General features: G+C 38.9%; 1 protein-coding gene and 1 non-coding gene across 21 annotated transcripts in view; both read left to right on the top strand.

The window, feature by feature from the left end:
* Positions 1–18,365, top strand: part of PUM1 (pumilio RNA binding family member 1) — a 134,435-nt gene that overhangs the window by 100,729 nt on the left and 15,341 nt on the right. For 15 of the 20 annotated variants that reach the window (XM_077898781.1, XM_077898787.1, XM_077898782.1 and 12 more), the window contains 4 exons: positions 878–1,114; positions 11,989–12,256; positions 13,550–13,679; positions 15,741–15,875. In XM_077898781.1, coding sequence (XP_077754907.1) covers positions 878–1,114; positions 11,989–12,256; positions 13,550–13,679; positions 15,741–15,875 — 770 coding nt within the window. The remainder of the gene's footprint in view (positions 1–877; positions 1,115–11,988; positions 12,257–13,549; positions 13,680–15,740; positions 15,876–18,365) is intronic. The other 5 variants (XM_077898783.1, XM_077898786.1, XM_077898800.1 and 2 more) reach the window with 3 other exon arrangements.
* On the top strand, positions 16,758–16,845 carry LOC144315014 (small nucleolar RNA SNORD103/SNORD85). Its single transcript, XR_013380831.1, has one exon. It is a non-coding gene; the product is annotated as a small nucleolar RNA SNORD103/SNORD85 (small nucleolar RNA).

Below are 18,365 nucleotides of genomic sequence, written 5' to 3' on the forward strand. Positions count from 1 at the left end.
TTGCTACTTATTTATACTCTCATAGTTGATTTGTTTCAGGGATCAGAAAACCAGGGGAGATTTTTTTGAAGGCATTGGGAAGAATGAATGTGGAGGGAAGTGTAGAAATGTGGATGTTAAAAACTGAGGGAGGAGGACTTAACCGAAGACCACAGGGTAGTGTACCCCACAATCTGCAGGCCTTAAAGAGTCGTGAGTTTGCTCCAGTCTTTTGAGAAGAATTAAGGTGGATATTATGGAAAAGTGGAAAGAAGGACATTAGACCAAGATATTTTTAATGTTCCGATGGGAGGAAAAAGCATGAAAGTAGGAAGGAAAATGGTGGGATAATTGCAGCGTTTGTAAAACAACATGATCTCAGAACAGAAGGGCATGTTTGAGAGAGAGAATCTTAAATTGGAATCGGGGGCTAGCGATAACTCTTGATTGAACCCATTGAGAAAACAGGCTTTCATATATAAGTCTTGTGCAGTGGGGAAATACCCCATTTACAAATCTTTTTTCTGTACTCCATTTTTCTCCTGGAACCTTTGGGTTGATGAAAGGCATTCTTTCTAGCCCATTTTCTTTCACCTTTTCCATAGCTTATGTGGCCGTCCGAGCTTTTTAACCCATCCCCACCCCATAATATGTGACACCAAAGGAAGGTAAATTTAGCATTCGTGTGATGGTTTGAACAAAAGTTCCATGTTAACCTGAGCCATGTCCTCTTTATTACTTTACCTGCCCTAGAACTGCCACATGAACAGTTAGGCTGTCTCTGCTGACAAATTTGCGGTGGTAAGGAGTCTGGATCAAAGTGTTAGGAACAGGTCACTGGGCTTGTTCTTCAAAGAACAGGCCTTTTCTTATCTGCATTGTTTTAATTCCATTTTAGTTGCAAACTCCAACACTGGCAGTGGCTCCCGCCGTGACTCCCTGACTGGCAGCAGTGACCTTTATAAGAGGACATCGAGCAGCTTGACCCCCATTGGACACAGTTTTTATAACGGCCTTAGCTTTTCCTCCTCTCCTGGACCCGTGGGCATGCCTCTCCCTAGTCAGGGACCAGGACATTCACAGACACCACCTCCTTCCCTCTCTTCACATGGATCCTCTTCAAGCTTAAACCTGGGTAAGAACCATTACTCTAACACCACCTTGAACTCTAGAAATCTCTTGCCACTGATGACATTACAAGTACTTTGCGTAAGCAAAGGACAACCCCTTTATCCCAGGAGTGTCCTGGGTGTTCTGTGCCTTCCTTAAGTGCCTCATGTTATTTAGGCTGTACCTAGAGAGCATAGCAGTTTTGGATTTAATCAAGTTTGGGTGCATCCCCTGTATATTCACTTCAGCTTCAGTCTGAACATCTTGTTCTTTGGCTACACGTGGGAGTCTTTCATTATAAACCTAGTACAGATTCATTTTCAGGAAAGTTAGAAAACACAGAGACATAGACAAAGAATGTGTTCACCTAGTGTCACCACTGAAATATCACAATTAATACTTTACCGTATTTTTCAGACTCCCTCTCCCTATATATGCTTAAGATCTTACTTTTCCACATAAAACGTTTTATTTAAAAATTTTGCCAGATTCTTAAAAAAAAATTTTTTTTTTGGGTATAAACTACCTAGTGTGCTAACGAGTATAGATGTTTATTTCTCAGCTATATGTTTAGGTGGTTATTATGTATGGGGATTTAAAAATGTTACCATCTAGATCCTAAAATGAGGAAGGAAAAGAGAATTATAAATAGCAGGCTATAAGAATGAGAGGAGACTGACAACCTTTGGGTGGCGGATTCCTAAGTCTTTCAAGAGTTGGAAGGTGGTCCATACTTCCTTCCCTCAGTTATTTATCAAGTTTGCATTTTGAAATACTTATATATTTCTTAGATTAGGAAAATTGAGGCATTGTAGTAGAGTGACCATATGATTTATGGTGCAACCAAGGACACATTTGCAAGTGGGTGGGGGTGCTGTTCACAGTGACCTCTGTGATGACAGACTGAATCTGGCAGTGTCCTAGAAATCATCATGTATGGCCACTTACCCCAGAAGGTTGTTTGGTTTTTATTTTTAATTCTCCATTATTATTGTTTTTTAAATTAAAGGCATTATTATATTTTTTAAGAGCAGTTTTAGGTTTATAGCAAATTTGAGGAGACAGCACAGAGATTACCCTGTACCCTCTGGCTGCACATGCGCAGGCTCTTCCACTAGCAACACCCCCACTGGAGTGGTATCTTTGGTAGAGTTGATGAACCTACAATGACGGCATCATTGTCTTTCAAGGCTCATAGTATACGTGGACTGTTTTCAGTTTTTAACCAGGAAGATTAAAAGTGGCTTTTTGGGTTCTGAAATAAGGACTGACTAAACATGAATAGTGTGCTTTGATTTAGAAAGACAAAGACTGGGAAGTGATTTATAAAAATCAAAGAAATCTTGAAGGGGATAGTAGAGGTATTATTTTAGGACTAAGAGTGCTATCTCTGAGTTGGAGAGATGGCTTTAAGTCAACACTGTGTATCTACATATGTACATACACATTCGCGTGAGCGTGTGTGTATTCTGAAATCTTAAAAGGTCAGAGCTGTCTTTGTGGAACTCATTGTCTCAGTTTATAGATAGATGTTACTTTAGAGAAGTTGTCAGGCCACTCCAGATATTGGTAAACCCATGTTGGACAGATAAGGCAATGGGGTACATTGCACAGCAGTGTTTCTAAGTGACAGAATGCTTGGCTTTTAAAGACAGGGTTAATGTAAATTGTTAGGGGAGCAAATGAGAGTCTCAGTTTAGTATATTGATAGAAGGAGCTAACGCTTACTGAGTAGTTATTGCCAGCTATTAATAATGGTTTTGGGTGCTGTACATACAACTGGCATGTGTAGGTATTTTGCCCATGATACAGAAGTGAGGAAATTGCCTAAAACCCTGCTGAAGCCTAATTATTATCTGAAAAGATTTAACATCAAACATCTTTGGCTCCAAAGCCCACACCTTCGGTGTACATCCTGTCACATGATATGCCCAGGGTATCTTTTAAACCGGTGCATTGTCAGATTCAGAAATCTTACCTTTTAATTCCTGTATTTGAACTTTGGAACTGTGTCAGCTCATACTGACATTCATAGTAAACCAACTAAATCTTGGAATCTTTTTTTGGGGGGCGGGTGGGATATGGTCAAGAGCCAGATAATAAATATTTTAGGCTTGCAAGTCAGATGGTCTCTGTAGTAAGTATTCAGTTCTGCTGTGAAGTACAAAAGCGGCCACAGACAAAATGTAAATGAATGTGTAGCCATCATGTGGTCAAACCTTATTTAGAAAAATAGGTGGCAGGCCAGATTTGTCTGTGGGCTGTAGTTTGTCAACCCCTAAACTAGATGCTGGAAACAATACTTGCATGCATGGTGCCTTTCTTCTTTCCAGTGTGTCAGCAATGCAGTGAAATAGACTTCCTTCTTAATTCATGTTTCCCCTGTGAAGGAGGAAATAATGGTTGGTGCAGATTATTTCTCATTTTAATGACTCTTGCTCTCTCCCTGGTTTTCTTTTTAACATATCTTCCCTTGTAAAAACAATTTACCTCAGTGGCGCCTGGGTGGCTCAGTGGTTGAGCATCTGCCTTCAGCTCAGGGCATGATCCCGGCATCCTGGGATGGAGTCCCACATTGGGACTTCCCTGTAGGGAGCCTGCTTCTCCCTCTGCCTATGTCTCTGTGTCTCTCGTGAATTTAAAAAAAGAAAAAACAACAATCTGCCCCATTTAAGCAGTTTAGTTGCATTTGTTTGCATTGGACTTCCATTGCTGAGTGTACTGTGTAAGTCATACATGTCATTCCTGAGGAACTTAACCTCTGCTCAGTCTGTTTCCTTGACAGAAGGGTTCTTGTGTGCTTTAATTCTATCCTAGAGAAAATATAGGTAGGGGAATTGGTTTCTAACCGTGTCAGTACAGAGGCCCTAAGGACATTTTTGGTGCACAAAACTGAATATTTCTCTACCAAATGTATATTGGACCATACCCAATATAGTTTCTGCTAGTAATACTGCTGCACTGCCGATACCGGCCATTAGTTCTCAGATCACTAACAGCCATGCTGTGCATGCATTCATTGTGTTAAATTCTCTCATAACTCCATTCTATGGGAAGAACTCTGTTCTCAGGGAAGCTTAAACTCCGCATGCTCTCATGCCTTTTGCAATAACCACATAGCTAGCAAGTGTATAAATGCACATACAGCCTATATACTCTCTTGTTTTCCCAGTGTGGAGCTTTTTTCCCTTATATCTTTTTCATACTTCTTCCCCGAAGTTACATGTATGTTAGTATACTCTCAAAATGATCAGTGACCTGCTTAGTTAGCTTATTTTTTTTTCTTATTATTCAAGAATCACTTGTCGGTACCTACTTAAGACTCTTAAATGCTTTTTCTATTACTCATTGTTTAAGGACCAAAACTCTTTTTTTTTTTTTTTTAAGAAAAATTCTATTGAGTTATATTTTACATATTATAAAATTTACCTGCTTCAGGCTTACAATTCAGTGATTTTTAGTAACTTTCTGAATTGTGCGATCATCACCATAAATTGGCTTTAGAATATTTTCATTCTGTCAGTGAGATTTCTCAAGACCAGTTACAGTTAATCTGTAATCAGTTAATTTAGGCTTTTAGCCCCAGTCAGCCACTCATCTACTTCCTGTTTTTAAATATACCTTTTTTTCTGAACATTTAAGTGGAACCATACATACATTATGAGATCTCTTTTGTTTGGCTTATTTCCCTTCTCATAATATGGTCTCCTTCCACCCTCACTGCATTCTCATCTTTTTGAAATTTCATTCATGATCTTACATGTGTCAGCAGTTTGTTTCATTTTATTGCTGAATTGTTGTCTTTATGGATATATACCACATTTTGGCTAACCATTGACATTTGAAGGATTTTTGTTGGTTTTGACTATTAGAAATAAGACTGCTATGAACATTTCATGCAAGTCTTTCTTTGGACACACGTTTTTATTTCTCTAGTAGTAAAATTGCTAAATTGTGTTTCAGTTTTATGTTAAACTTTTTGAGAAAATGCCATTGTTTTCCATGTGGTGCACCATTTTATATTCCCATCAGAAGTATGTGAGGTCTCCAACTTGTGCATCTTCACCAACATTGTTCTTTTCTTATTTAATATAGCTATTCTAGTAGACTTGAAATGGTATGTCATTGTGGTTTTAGTTTCCATTTCCCTCATGACTAATGTTTAGCATCATTTTCAAGAGATTATTAATTACATATCTTTGGCGAAATGTCTGCTCATAATTTTTTGCTCATTCAAAAGTTTGGGTTGTCTTATTATTGAGTTGTAGGAGTTCTTTTTATATTCCTGGCTACAAGTCCTTCATTAGATACTTGCTTTGCATGTATTTTCCTCTGGTTTTTGCGTGTCTTTTCATTTTTTAAATACTGTCTTTTGAAGCCCAGTAGTTTTTAATTTTGATAGGGTCCAGTGTATCATGTTTTCTGGTATAGAATCTTTCCCCAACTCAGGCTCTTAGAGATTTTCTCATGTGTTTTATTCTAAAAACTCTACTGTTTTACATTTAAATTTATCGTCTATTTTGAGTTAATTTTGTGTTGTTGCCCGAGGTGGAAGTTCATCTTTTTAAGCAGGCACCATTTTCCCCAGCAAAGTGTCGAGTTTTTCAGTGTATAGGTCCTACACATCTTTTGTTAAAATTGTTCTTACATATCTTATTTTTCTTGTGCTGTATTCAATTGTGGAACTGTACTGTAGGTTTGGTTTTAGATGTTTATTACTCGTTCATAGAAATGCAGTTGATTTTTGTGTATTGATCTTATATTCTGCAAATTCACCAGACTTACTTGTAGGTTTGGGTAGATTCCTTAGAGGACGTTCTATATATAGGATCATGTCACTTGTGAATAAAGGATTTTTTAGTCTGGATGCCTTTTATTTCTTTTTCTTGTTTTTAATTGTCTAGAACCTCCAGTACAGTGTTAAATAAAATAGACAAGAGCACACATCCTTGCCTTGTTCCTGATCTTGAGGATAAAGTGTTACTCTTTTACACTGTAGGTTTTTCATAGATGTCCTTTATCAGATTGACTTCTATTCTAAGTTTAAGAGTTTTGCCATGAATGGGTTTTTTTCTGTGTTTATTGATGATTGTGTGGTTTTTATCTTTCATTCCCGAATGTGGTATGTTACATGAATTATTTTTTGGTGGTTTATCCACCCTTGCATTCTAGGAATAAACTTTACTTTATCCTCTTGGAGTTGGTTAATATTTTTGTTGAGTTTTGCATCTATGTTCATGAAGGATTCTGTCATTTTCCTTTTTTTTCTGACTTGTTATCATGGTGACATTGACCTTATAACATAGGCTGGGAAATGTACCGTACCCCCCCCCCCCCCCCCCCCCGTTTTATGGAAGAGTTTGTGGAGTATTGGTATTATTTCTTTACCCATGTATAAAATTCAACAGTGAAACCATCCTGGCCAGGGGTTGTGTTTGTGGGAAGATTTTTCATTCCCAGCTCAATTTCTATTTAACATCTTATGGGGTCAGGTTTTCCATTTCTTCTTGAGTCTGTTTTGGTAATTTGTGACTCTCTAGGAATTTGTTCCATTTAAGTTGTCACATTTGTTGGCATAGGGTGGAAATGTCTTAAGTTAAATTCTCCCACTTTCTCTTTCAATCTCTCCCTCCTGTCTCTCCTATACATATGTACATATGTGCATATGTGTGTTTAGTAATGCAAGTAAGTTTTTTTTAAGACCCTGAACAAGTCAGATGTTGAAATATTTAGTCTTCAGTATATGTTATACTCTTCAATTTAAAAGTATTGCTTTTGTAATTATTAATATTACTATTGATAATATTAATAACTAGGCTTACAATCCCTGTTTGTGGCTTATATGTGGGTGAGATGAAGCCTTTAGGCCCTTACCTGTACCTAAAGCATTCGTCTCCAATAAGTTCCACCTGTTACCTCAGCAGGAAATGTAAGGGATATGGAGATGAGTGTCTCAAAGGTCTGATTCTTACCTAGATAGTTTCATGTCCTGCCTCCCTGTTGATGTCTCCATTCCACACCCATCTCCTCCTCATTTCCTGAAATGCTTCTTCATGCTTACGGCTTTCTCCATAATCGTCAGATTGTGCTATTTTTAAACTCTAACCCTCAGGAAGGTAGCAGATGTAATTTATTATAATGTGTGTAGTTGACAATTCCTAGCCTTTTCTTGTGCCCTGGAAGAAGAGTACTGTGCTTGTTAATTCCTACAGTGTTGAAATATAGTAAAAATGAGCTCAAAAGTTCATAATCTGTCCAGGGCAAAAAAAGTGTAATAAGCACTTAGTTTTTATATTATGATAGAATTCCTGTCGTCATAAAATTAGTTCTTGATGTTCATATAATATATCTTTAGTCCTTTAAGAAAAGCAAAGTTCAAACACAAAAAAACTTTCTGTCCCTGCCTGAACTGCAAGAGATGTTTCTAATTTATTGTTCAGTAACTTTAGTACTAATTTCAGATTGTTTACTAGTTATGTGTTTGCCTTTCACACTTCTCCATTCTAAGAGCTAATGTAGTATTTTGTGATTGTTCACCTGGTTCTCTTACATCTCATGAAAGTGACTTGTCATCTGTAAAATTAACCATGTGAATATTAACTTATATTTTGGACCCAATAGTATGCACTGAAGACAATTCATTTGGACTTACTTTAATTTAGGGCTACTTGGCTCTGGTATTAGTATTAGGGAGTAGATTGGGGAGAACTTGCTGTAAACATTTTGATGAGTGGGGTGGCCTCTGCTTATATTAAATACAGAGTCAGATGTTGGTGGCCTTGGGAATTCTTTCTTCAAAGGTGAAGAAGGCAGGAGTTTGCCTCGTAGGTACCTATTAGATCTATGAGTACAAAAAAAACAAATGAACGAGAACATTCCACATAGTAAGAGGATGGAATACTAGATGGCTGCTGGCAAAAAATTTTTAGTACACTTGTATAAAACAACTGAGGTAATACTGATTTAGCAGTCAAATTTTTCTATCCATTTACTTTTTATATGTGTCTTTAATGTGGATTTCTGGTAGACAACATATAGTTGGGTCATGCTTTTTTGTTGTTGTTTTTTAAAGATTTTATTTATTCATTCATAAGAGACACAGGGAGAGAGGCAGAGACATAGGCGGAGCGAGAAGCAGGCTCCCTGCAGGGAGCCTGATGCAGGACTAGATCCCAGGATCCCGGGATTATGACCTGAGCCCAAAGGCAGACACTCAAAAACTGAGCCCCTGGGTCATGCTTTTTGATCTACTCTGACAATCTTTTAACTGGTGCATTTAGACCACTGACATTCAAAGTGATTATTGATTGTATTGATACAGTTGGATTGATGTTTCACATATTTCTTGTTTTCTGTTTGTTGCCTTAGTTCTTTGTTTCTCTGTTTGTCTTCCCACTTTTTCTGTCATTTACAACTAGTCCAGGTTCACTTTCAACTAAGGCTTAATGTGTAGTGTGAGTAATTTATAATAATGAAATAATCCTAATTCCCTTCTGTCTCCTGTATCATTGCTGCCACTCATTTCACTTACATATAAGCATACATGAGCTTATCATTTAAGCATAAGCATTTACTAAATGCATTGTTGCTATTATTATTTTGAAAAAACTGTTACCTTCGCTTGTTCCTTTTTTGATGGTCTTCCTTTCTTTATGTAGATTGGTTTCTGACTTGTATTATTTTTAAACATTTCTTGCAAGGTAGATCTACTAGCAGCCAGTTTCCTCATTATTTGTTTGCCTGAGAAAAGTCTTTCCCCTTCACTCTTGTGAAGGACAATTTCGCAGGATAGTTCTAAGTTGATGGGCTTTGTTTCTCTGAAAACCTTAAATATTTTACTCCACTCTCTTGTCTGCATGCTTTTTGAGAAGTCAGATGTAATTCTTATCTTTGTTCCTCTAAAGATAAGGGTTTTTTTTTACCCCACTCTGGCTTCTTTCACTGTTTTTTTCTTTATCTTTGATTTTCTGTAATTTGAAGATGATATACAGAGGTGTTGTTTTTTGGTCATTTAACCTGCTTGTTTTTCTCAGAGTTCTGAGATCTGTGGCTTGGTGTCTGGTGGTCATTGTTTTTCAGATGTTTCTTCTGTTCCCTTTTCTTTTCCTTCTGGTCTTCCCATTCTGTGTATGTCGTACCTTTCACAGTTGTCCCACAGTCTGTGGACATTCAATTTGGTTTTTCTGAGTCTTTGTTCTCTTTCCTTTTTGGTTTTTGGGGATTCCATTGATACATCCTCCAGCCCTGAGGTTCTTCCCTTATCTGGGTCACGTCCACCAAGAAGCTTATCAAAGAATTCTTCACTTTGGTTTTTTTATCACTAGCATTTTTTTTTCAGTTCTTAGGATTTCCATCTCTGCTTACATTGTCCGCCTGTTCTTGGATACTGTCTCATTTATCCGTTCAAGCCTGTAGCATATTCATCATAGCTGCTTCCAATTCCCAGTCTGATAACTTGAATATCTCTGCCCTGTGTATCTCCGATGCTTGCTCTTTCTCTTCACATTGTAGTGTTTGACTGTTGGTATGCCTTGTCATTATTTCGTGAGAGCTGGTTATGATGTGCTGGGTAAAAAAAGAACTGCTGTAAGGAAGCTTTCAGTGACATGGTGGTGAGGTTTGTGGGGAGGAGCAGCACTCTGTAGTTTCATGGTTGAGGCTCCGTCTTTTAGTGAGCCGGTGCTTCCGAACCTCCAGCTTCACAAGTGCTCTTTTGTTTCCTCTCCCTTTTGGTGGGACAGGATAGGTTGAATAGGCTGGAGTTGTGTATTTCCCTTGTGAGGATCAGTCAGTCTTTGATGATAACCTAGCAAGTTATGCTCTGGTTAACTAGTTTCCCCAGAGGGCGGGTTTGGTGAAGAACAGAGTGCTCTGGCCTATTTCAGAATGGTTTCTTTTCCCTTCACTTACTTAAGCCAGAGATAAATTTTCTCATTTATTGTGGAACCTGGTGGCCATCTCAGAGGTAAGTCCCTCAGTATTGTGAGGTTTCTCCTGTGACTGGGTCTTCCTACACTTTTAACTCTCAGGGCTGTCCATTCTGAGTTAATAGCAATTTGTCAGTTACATTTCAGGTTTTCTTATGTTTGTCATCCATATTAGGATGTTTTTTTAGGAGTCTGGTTTTGTTTCTCTGTTGATTTGTTACTTTTCCCTGAGTGCCTTTATTAGTGACCAGGTTCCTAAAATATCTTTAAATAATTTCCCAAACTTTGTGTGTTGATGCCATTCCTTCTTCTTAAGCACATGTCTTGCTGTTCCCACACTGCAGGACCTGCTGACTTACTTGATTTTCACCTCTTTGCCCATTTCTCCCCATTCTCAGGTCATGGAAGAATTGTTTCTGAAATGGTTTAATAAAGAACATCCAGTTACTGTTCTCTGTTCTTATAAACCTCCTCTCTTTGTTGATGTAACTGAGTCTGAAAATGAGTCTCCTGTGATTGCAAGGGCACTCACTCTGGAGTTCTGTCACAGATTCTAGCCATGATCATCTTGGATTTTATATCTTTGGATGAATATTTCACCTCTTTGGGCCTTAATTATTTATTACATAAAACTTCTTTTCCAAAATACCAATGAGAATTCAGTAAAAAGTGTATATGGAATACCTCTAGCATAGTGCCTGGCATAGGACAAGTGCTCACTAAATATTTCACACATTTTAACATTGATACATTTCCTTTTGGTTCCATCACTTTCATTGAGTTCCAGACCTTTGAAGATGGGCCCTGGAATTCTGTGGAGAAAACTAAGCTGGGTATCTTTTTGTAGCTACCATTAAATTCCAGAGCAGGCATTCATTACATCTCATGAAGAAATTAACAGACAGTTCATGCTGGGTGACTTTTCTCATGGACCCAGAGTTGTTACTCATCTGTGCTCTTTGTGGTTTATATGGTGTTTCTTACCTACTTTGCCTTTTTGTTTAAAAGGTATGGGGTGAAATAAGACACAAAAAGGGTATCTGTTTTACATATTTTTTTATAGTGTAAAGTTAAGAAAAAAACCACCATTGTAAAAAAGAATACTAAAAATATATTCTCATAATAATTTTTATACTACTTTACATTTTGATAAGCTTTTTGGTCTTACCTCTATTTTATCCATCTAGAGATTCACAATTACCACTTCCTTGTCATCAGTTCAAACTGCAGTATCAGTGGCATGAAAATTGTTGCTACTGTAATCATTTCAGGCTCTGTCCCAAAAGAAGGTGTTAAAAGAGCTGCCCATTCCGGATGCAGAACTTGAAAACCTTCCATTGCAAAGCATATGTCCTCTTTTCTACTCCTTATGTCTCCTTATCGTGTCTCTTCCTCGGCCTAGGGTGCCTTAGTGATTTTCATATTTCTGTTTTGTGGCAGAACCATTCCCTTAACACTTTTTGGGAGGCTCTTTATATAAAACAGACCAATCTGAGTACTCTTGAATTTTTTTTTCCTTTTTTTTAAGGAAGGGTTTCGAATAGGAATGGGATTATCCTACCCCTGGCAGAAATCTCACCAGAGCTCAGAGCAGAAAACCACTTGAGGTCTCTGTGCATTGTATGTTTTTGGATTCCTGGTGCTCAGGTGCTGGGTCACAGGGCAGGCCCTTTCCCTGTCATTTTCCTTAGTAAGGGCTACAATAACTATTGTTCCATTATTGCTAGCAGTCTCCTGTCAGTGGGTCCAAGCATTTCCCCTCTCAGTCTTTGTGTAGAAGTTTCTTTCCATCTTGGTGAGTTGGCCTTATAAAAACTGTGGCACTGATAGAATTGAATCTTAACACAAAGGCAACAAAATTGAAACAAAATCAGAAACCATGCACGCTTTCGTATGTGGGATGCCTTTTCCCCTCTTTTGAACAGAATTCCTTAAGATTAAGTCTTGAGTTGTCCTGTTCTGTAACCAACAGGAGGCCTCACCAATGGCAGTGGGAGATACATCTCTGCCGCGCCAGGCGCTGAAGCCAAGTACCGCAGCGCGAGCAGTGCCTCCAGCCTCTTCAGCCCCAGCAGCACCCTGTTTTCTTCTTCTCGGTTGCGATATGGAATGTCTGATGTCATGCCCTCTGGCAGGAGCAGGCTTCTGGAAGATTTCCGAAATAACCGGTACCCCAATTTACAACTGCGGGAGATTGCTGGGCATATAATGGAGTTTTCCCAAGACCAGCATGGGTCCAGGTGAGGACTTGGCTTTGACACTTAAGGTAACTGAAATATTAATGCTTTAAATTCCATGCCTCAGATAAGGTATACACTATAATAAATTGCCATAAAGTGATCAAAACAGAGTTTGCCTCTTAGTATCCTTCCCATTATTTATTTCAGAGGGATGCAGGGATATGAGAGTCATCAGATACTCAGGTGATTGAAAAGAGCCGTTTAGTCTAGATCATATGCTTCAGACAAACCTTTTACCATATTGTGGTGTTCCTAGTTCATGGGAACCTCACAGAATGTCTATAATTTAAGGAACAAAAATAACCAACACAAAGATACAAGCACACTTTTGCTGCTTTAATCACTATGAAGAGTCTTGCTCTTAAAGAGACATTCACATGTAAGTGTGGATCTCTGCTGCTCCACCACTTTTCTGTGTTGTTCCACCATGTAGAGGTGAGAGAGAAGAAGTTGCTGTAAAGCACAGAATTTGCTTTGACTTATCCCTCCCTGTTCGGCTGTTCCAGTGGGCTTTGCAAAAAGGGACCACCCTGGTCCTGGGGGGAAAAAGCCTAATTATGGCACCGTCACCCATCCTTTCGAATTTGTCTGCATTTCTCTTTCTTGCTCTCTGTGCCCACTGAAACAGTTTCTAAAGAACCCATCTCCTCTTTGAGTTCTCCCATCTTGCTACTGGGCAAGGCTATTTGAATCCTATAGACTAGTTTGAGGGACAGCATGTTTTTGCTTTTATAGTTACTTGAACTGAAAAATGCAAACTGAGTACTACTTTAGAAGACACTGCAAGTGTAAATTACAACTCTTCCATATCATGAATGTGTATTGCTTCATATTAGCATGAGTTAAAGAAGATACTAAGGGCTGTAACCACTGAGTTTATTGATATGGGATTGGTTTCTGAAGAAAAAAGTCAAGTAGAATTCTCCTGTGTTATGCCCATATTCACCCCCTCTTTCCTGCCCTCCTCCTCATCTCCCCCCTCACCCACACACATACAATTTCGTATGTATGTAATGAAATGTACTAAATTTAAATATACTTTTAAAAACCCAATGAAGTTAGGAGTAGGTTACACTACAGTTTTTTTTCATTTTCAGAGATTTCAATAAAGTGAGTTCAAGTAATTTGTTTAACACTGTGTGTGTGTGTGTGTGTGTGTGCGCGCGCGTGCCCACGTATATGGGTAGGTACACACAATTTCAGAACGGATATATTATATAAATTGAACTAATCCTTATTGATTTCCAAGTCTTCGTGAGATGCTAGGATTGCCATTTTTACTTTGTACTTCAGATTCATTCAGCTGAAACTAGAACGAGCCACACCAGCTGAACGCCAGCTTGTCTTCAATGAAATCCTCCAGGCCGCTTACCAGCTAATGGTGGATGTATTTGGAAATTACGTCATTCAAAAGTTCTTTGAAGTAAGCCTTTGTTCTTTCTATTCTTTAACGTTAGAGAATCTCCAGAGCGTTTTGCTTTTCATTAGCTGTTTTTAGAATGGCAATCTCATTCCAGTCCTCAAAATGAAGTGTGTGTGGTCTTTTTGAAGAGCTTTGAAATGTTTATCCAAGTTATTAGCAGCAGTTTATTGTTTAAGTATCCAAGCAGATGTGCCAGTCTATTTTAGGAATGTGTTTGGAGAACCGCTGTCCCCATTTAGGATCCAGCACATTACTTCTGATTGTTATGATAGATTCACTAAACATGTCATTTTTAGAGGAAATAATCTTCATAAGATAATTTTAGGAGGATCACAATAAAGTGTTCTAAAAACAGAATTTTTAGGCTTCCTAGAGAGTTATTTTTGAATATCAACTATAGTGTTGTTCATCATAAACTACAGTCACAAGGATTAAGTCCCTCTTTTTAGGTGATCTTTCCAGCCTTGGTCTCTCATTTCTCTTATTATGGATAACATCTACCCTTTTAACATAGCTTTTGGAAAGGATTTTTTAAAAATTTATTTATTTGTTTATTTATTTATTTATTTATTTATTTATTTGACTGAGCGTGCGTGTGCGCATAAGCGCACAAATGGGGAGTAGCAGAGGGAGAAGCAGACTGCCCACTGAGCAGGGAGCCCTATGAAGGGCTTGATCCCAGGACCCTTGGGGTCCTGACTTGAGCCAAAGACAGATATTTAACCAACAGAGCCACCCAGGTGCCCCTGCTTTGGGAAAGGATTAATGATATTGTTGGATTAATATCGTTTCCCCTACCTACTAAACTAAAATGTCAGAAAGGCAGGGATTTTTTGCATGCTGTTGTAACCCTGGTGTGTCAGTATCAGCAATTCCAAGTCCTAAATCCAGAAAGGAATGAGACATTGAGATAAGAACCTGGTAACAAGGTTAACAAGGGAAAATGCTGGAACTGCACATTACCTGTTTGAAACAGAAGAAATTTGTCAGTTTTATACATCTTACTTTGTTTAGTTTGTGTAAGATTTTTTTTTGAAAAAAGCCTTTGTGTTATAACCTTTCTCAAGAAGACTGAAGTTCTTTGACTCTCTTAACTCTTCAGTGATACTCAACATACAATGACTTATATTTTTTATTTTAGAATGTCTTTTTACCACTATCTTGTCACAGATAAAAGAATGTAGAGCTCTCCAGATCTAAAGGTTCATGTGCAGGTAGAGGTGGCTGAATGAGCAGTGGACTATAGCTGCATGATTTGGGACAAGCTAGAGAACTTCCATGGCTCACATAGCACCCCTGGTCCATAGTTCTCTTGTGTGGAAACTGAGTGGTTTGGGAAACTGACTATATGTAAAATCTCCAGTCTCATGCTTATGTCATTCAAATGAAAATAAAAAGCTGGGGTTGGGAAACCGTTCTAGGAAGAGTTTTAACATTTGTATAGCCTTACCTCTTAATTACTAACTTGCCCCCCGACTCTGTTGCCTCGTATAAAGAGAAAATTTCAATTTTTAAAGTATTGTAGAATACTGATTCAAAACAATGTCCATATGTTAAATTTCATGTAGATGAAGAGGTACTTTGTAACCAACCCATGGGCTTCAGACACCTGAGTGCTATAGATTTGCTCCAGGAAGTCCTTGGATCTTTCCCATACACTAAGTTTCTAATAAACAGTGTCTTCCAAATGTATTACTATTTTTTAGAATAAATATAAATGCTCTTATAGTAAATAGGAGTATAGATTCATAGTATTAGTGAATTAATGACAGCTTTGAGGAATTAACATATTTGTTTAGCAGGTAGTAGTGAAACTGCTGTCGTTGGATACATGAGACGTTTTTCAATATTGAAATGGATTCCTCGCAATCAGAGGCTGAGAACTCTTTGCTTGAAAAAAAAAAGGGGAGTTTTGACCAAAAAGGTTTAGTTAATTAATCATAGGGTGACACTGCTAAAAGAGGTTATGCCAGTGGTTGATACAGAATAATGGATCCTTTGATTTCTCTAGTTTCTTTCCTTCTACCTAAGTAATGGTGTTCACTTACACGTTATGTCTAGTTTGGCAGCCTAGAACAGAAGCTGGCTTTGGCAGAACGGATTCGAGGCCACGTCCTATCATTGGCACTGCAGATGTATGGCTGCCGTGTTATCCAGAAAGCTCTTGAATTTATTCCCTCAGACCAGCAGGTAATTGTAAGTTTCCCCTTTAACTTTTCTCTTGGTGTTCAGTGTTTCTCCATGGTACATGTAGTAAACCCTGTAAATTTGTCAGTCTTTAGTTTACTTGTACAGTTTTTGTTTTTTTGTTTGTTTGTTGGTTTGGTTTTTTTTTTTTTTTTGGTGCTTGTGGCTGCCTTTCTGTGAGTGGCAGGCATGAACTGTGCAGTTAATTGTTTAAATTTACAGTAGATCAAGTGTCTGTTAAAGCCATTGGTTTCAAACACTCTTCTTATTGACCAGTCCTTAGTAGGTGCAGTTTTACAGGTGAGTGTTTTGGCAGGAATTAAAGCAGGTAAAATGCTAGAACTGACCACTCCAATAAATCAAACTTAGATGACGTAGCCCACCTACAATTTTCCCTCACTTCTTCCTTACTCATTCATTCCACCACCTTTTCCCAAGAAAGTGCCTGCCCAGTGCCTGGTCTGGCATATCCACCTTATGCCTACTCTGTGCCAGGCATCAGCATGGAAATGACAGAGCCTGGTCCCAGCCCACAGAGCACAGTATGGGGAAGAGCGGTGGTGAGCACATGAGCACACGTGCACGAGGCTTTGAGGGAGGGAAAGTCCAGGCTGAGGAGGAGTGAAGAGAAAAGGGACAGAAGTCTGAATTGTTAGGTGGTGGGGGTGGGGGTGGGGTCAGGGTGCTGAGCTGAAAGCACCTGAAGCAGCCCATGGGTTCTGGAACAGTCTCAGAGTTGGTCCAGCCAGCCCCACATAGCCCCCATGGCTTGGGAGGCAAAACACACCCACAGGCAGGCATGCTGCAGCTGTGTTCATGCCTCTAACCTGAACCCTCGGCCTTTGGGCTCTGGACTCACCCTGCCCTTCTCAGCGGAGGTGTTGGCCACCGTCTGGCAATGATGAGCCACTTGCCCTCACTGAGAACAAAGTTCGGTAATGAGAATCTTTGTTATGGACTCAAAAAGCTCTGAGCCAGACAAGGTACCCGCCGTCTCCAGTTCAAAACACAGCCTGACACAGTGAAGCATCTCAGTGATGTTGGCAATGGCGACTGAAGGCTGGGGGAGTCCAGAGGCCCAGAGGCCTTCCGGCTGTCAGGCTTCTGGATATGCGCATCAGGGTGCTGGTAAAGGTGGAGATGTTGGGGACACATAGGCAGGTGTGGAGTTCATTTAGTGCTCAGCACTGGAGGCGCAGTGGCTATGACATACTGTTGTCTCTGAGGAAATAGAGTCAGGGGCAGAGTATTACTCTTTTTCTTTGAATGTTCCGATCATTATCAGTTTTAATTTTCCTGATGGAAATTTCATGGTTGAATTTTTCCTCTTAAATTTTCTCATTTCTTTTGAACATGGAGTTTCTTACTTTCTTTTTGATTGAAATGCTCACTTGCTCAGAAAAAGCAGGAGGAATATTGTAATTTCCCAGGTGTTTCCCCATTTCCTCATCTTTGTCCTCTCCTGACCATGATAAATTGTTGATTTAGTTTCCATCTTCTCAGATTTTTACTGTTTTCTCTGTTCTGATTGGATGGCTACACTGTAGTAGGCTTTTTTTCTATTCTTTTTCTTTCCTTTTTTTTTTTTTTAAAGAGATTTTATTTATTTACTTAAAATGAGGGGTAGGGGAGGGTAGAGGAAGAGGCAGAAACAGACTCCCTGCTGAGCAGGAAGCCTGATGTGCTGCTCCATCTCATGACCCTGAGAGCATGACCTGAGCGGAAGGCAGACGCTTAATGGACTAAACCACCCAGGTACCCCTGTTAGTTAAGTTTTTCACTTCCTTGCTCTCCCTGTTGAGTTATGTTTTCTATCCTGTATTTCTTTGTATTTTTTTCTGGTCTGGCCTCTTTGCCTACCTTGTTCCGGGCCTAGTATGATTCTTCCTGGTTTGAATAGTTGACTGTTTTCTGGAGACAAGTTTTTTATTTTAAGTGAAATTAACTCCTCACCAGTCAAGTTTTTGGGCTCCAGAATATATGCAAGGAATCCACCTCCCATTCATTCATTCATTCATTCATTCATTTATTTTTAAAGAAGATTTTATTTATTTTATCCATGAGAGACACAGGGAAAGGCAGAGACACAGGTAGAGGGAGAAGGAGGCTCCATGCAGGGAGCCCAACATGAGACTCGATCCCGGGTCTCCAGGATCACTCCCTGGGCTGAAGGTGGCGCTAAACCACTGAGCTACCCAGGCTACCCACCTCCCCTTTATCTTGATTAAAAGTGTTCGTATCTTTCTCTTTATATATAGCTATCATTCTTAACTTATGATTCCCATAATTATATTTCCAGAGTAAATGTGTTTTGTTTTTTGTTTTGTTCGGTTTTTTTTGTTTGTTTGTTTGTTTTTTGTTTGTTTTTTGTTTTTTTTTTGACATTTGATTAATTGCTTTAGGAAACTTTCCTGACTCTGTGCCTTTGGCTTGTTTAGTCCCTGGCATTGTAATCTTGAATTCCTTTAATGGGATAATCTCTTAATTTCTTTGACATAT

This window comes from Canis aureus, chromosome 5 (genome assembly GCF_053574225.1).
Source record: "Canis aureus isolate CA01 chromosome 5, VMU_Caureus_v.1.0, whole genome shotgun sequence".
NCBI classification, from domain to species: Eukaryota; Metazoa; Chordata; class Mammalia; order Carnivora; family Canidae; genus Canis; species Canis aureus.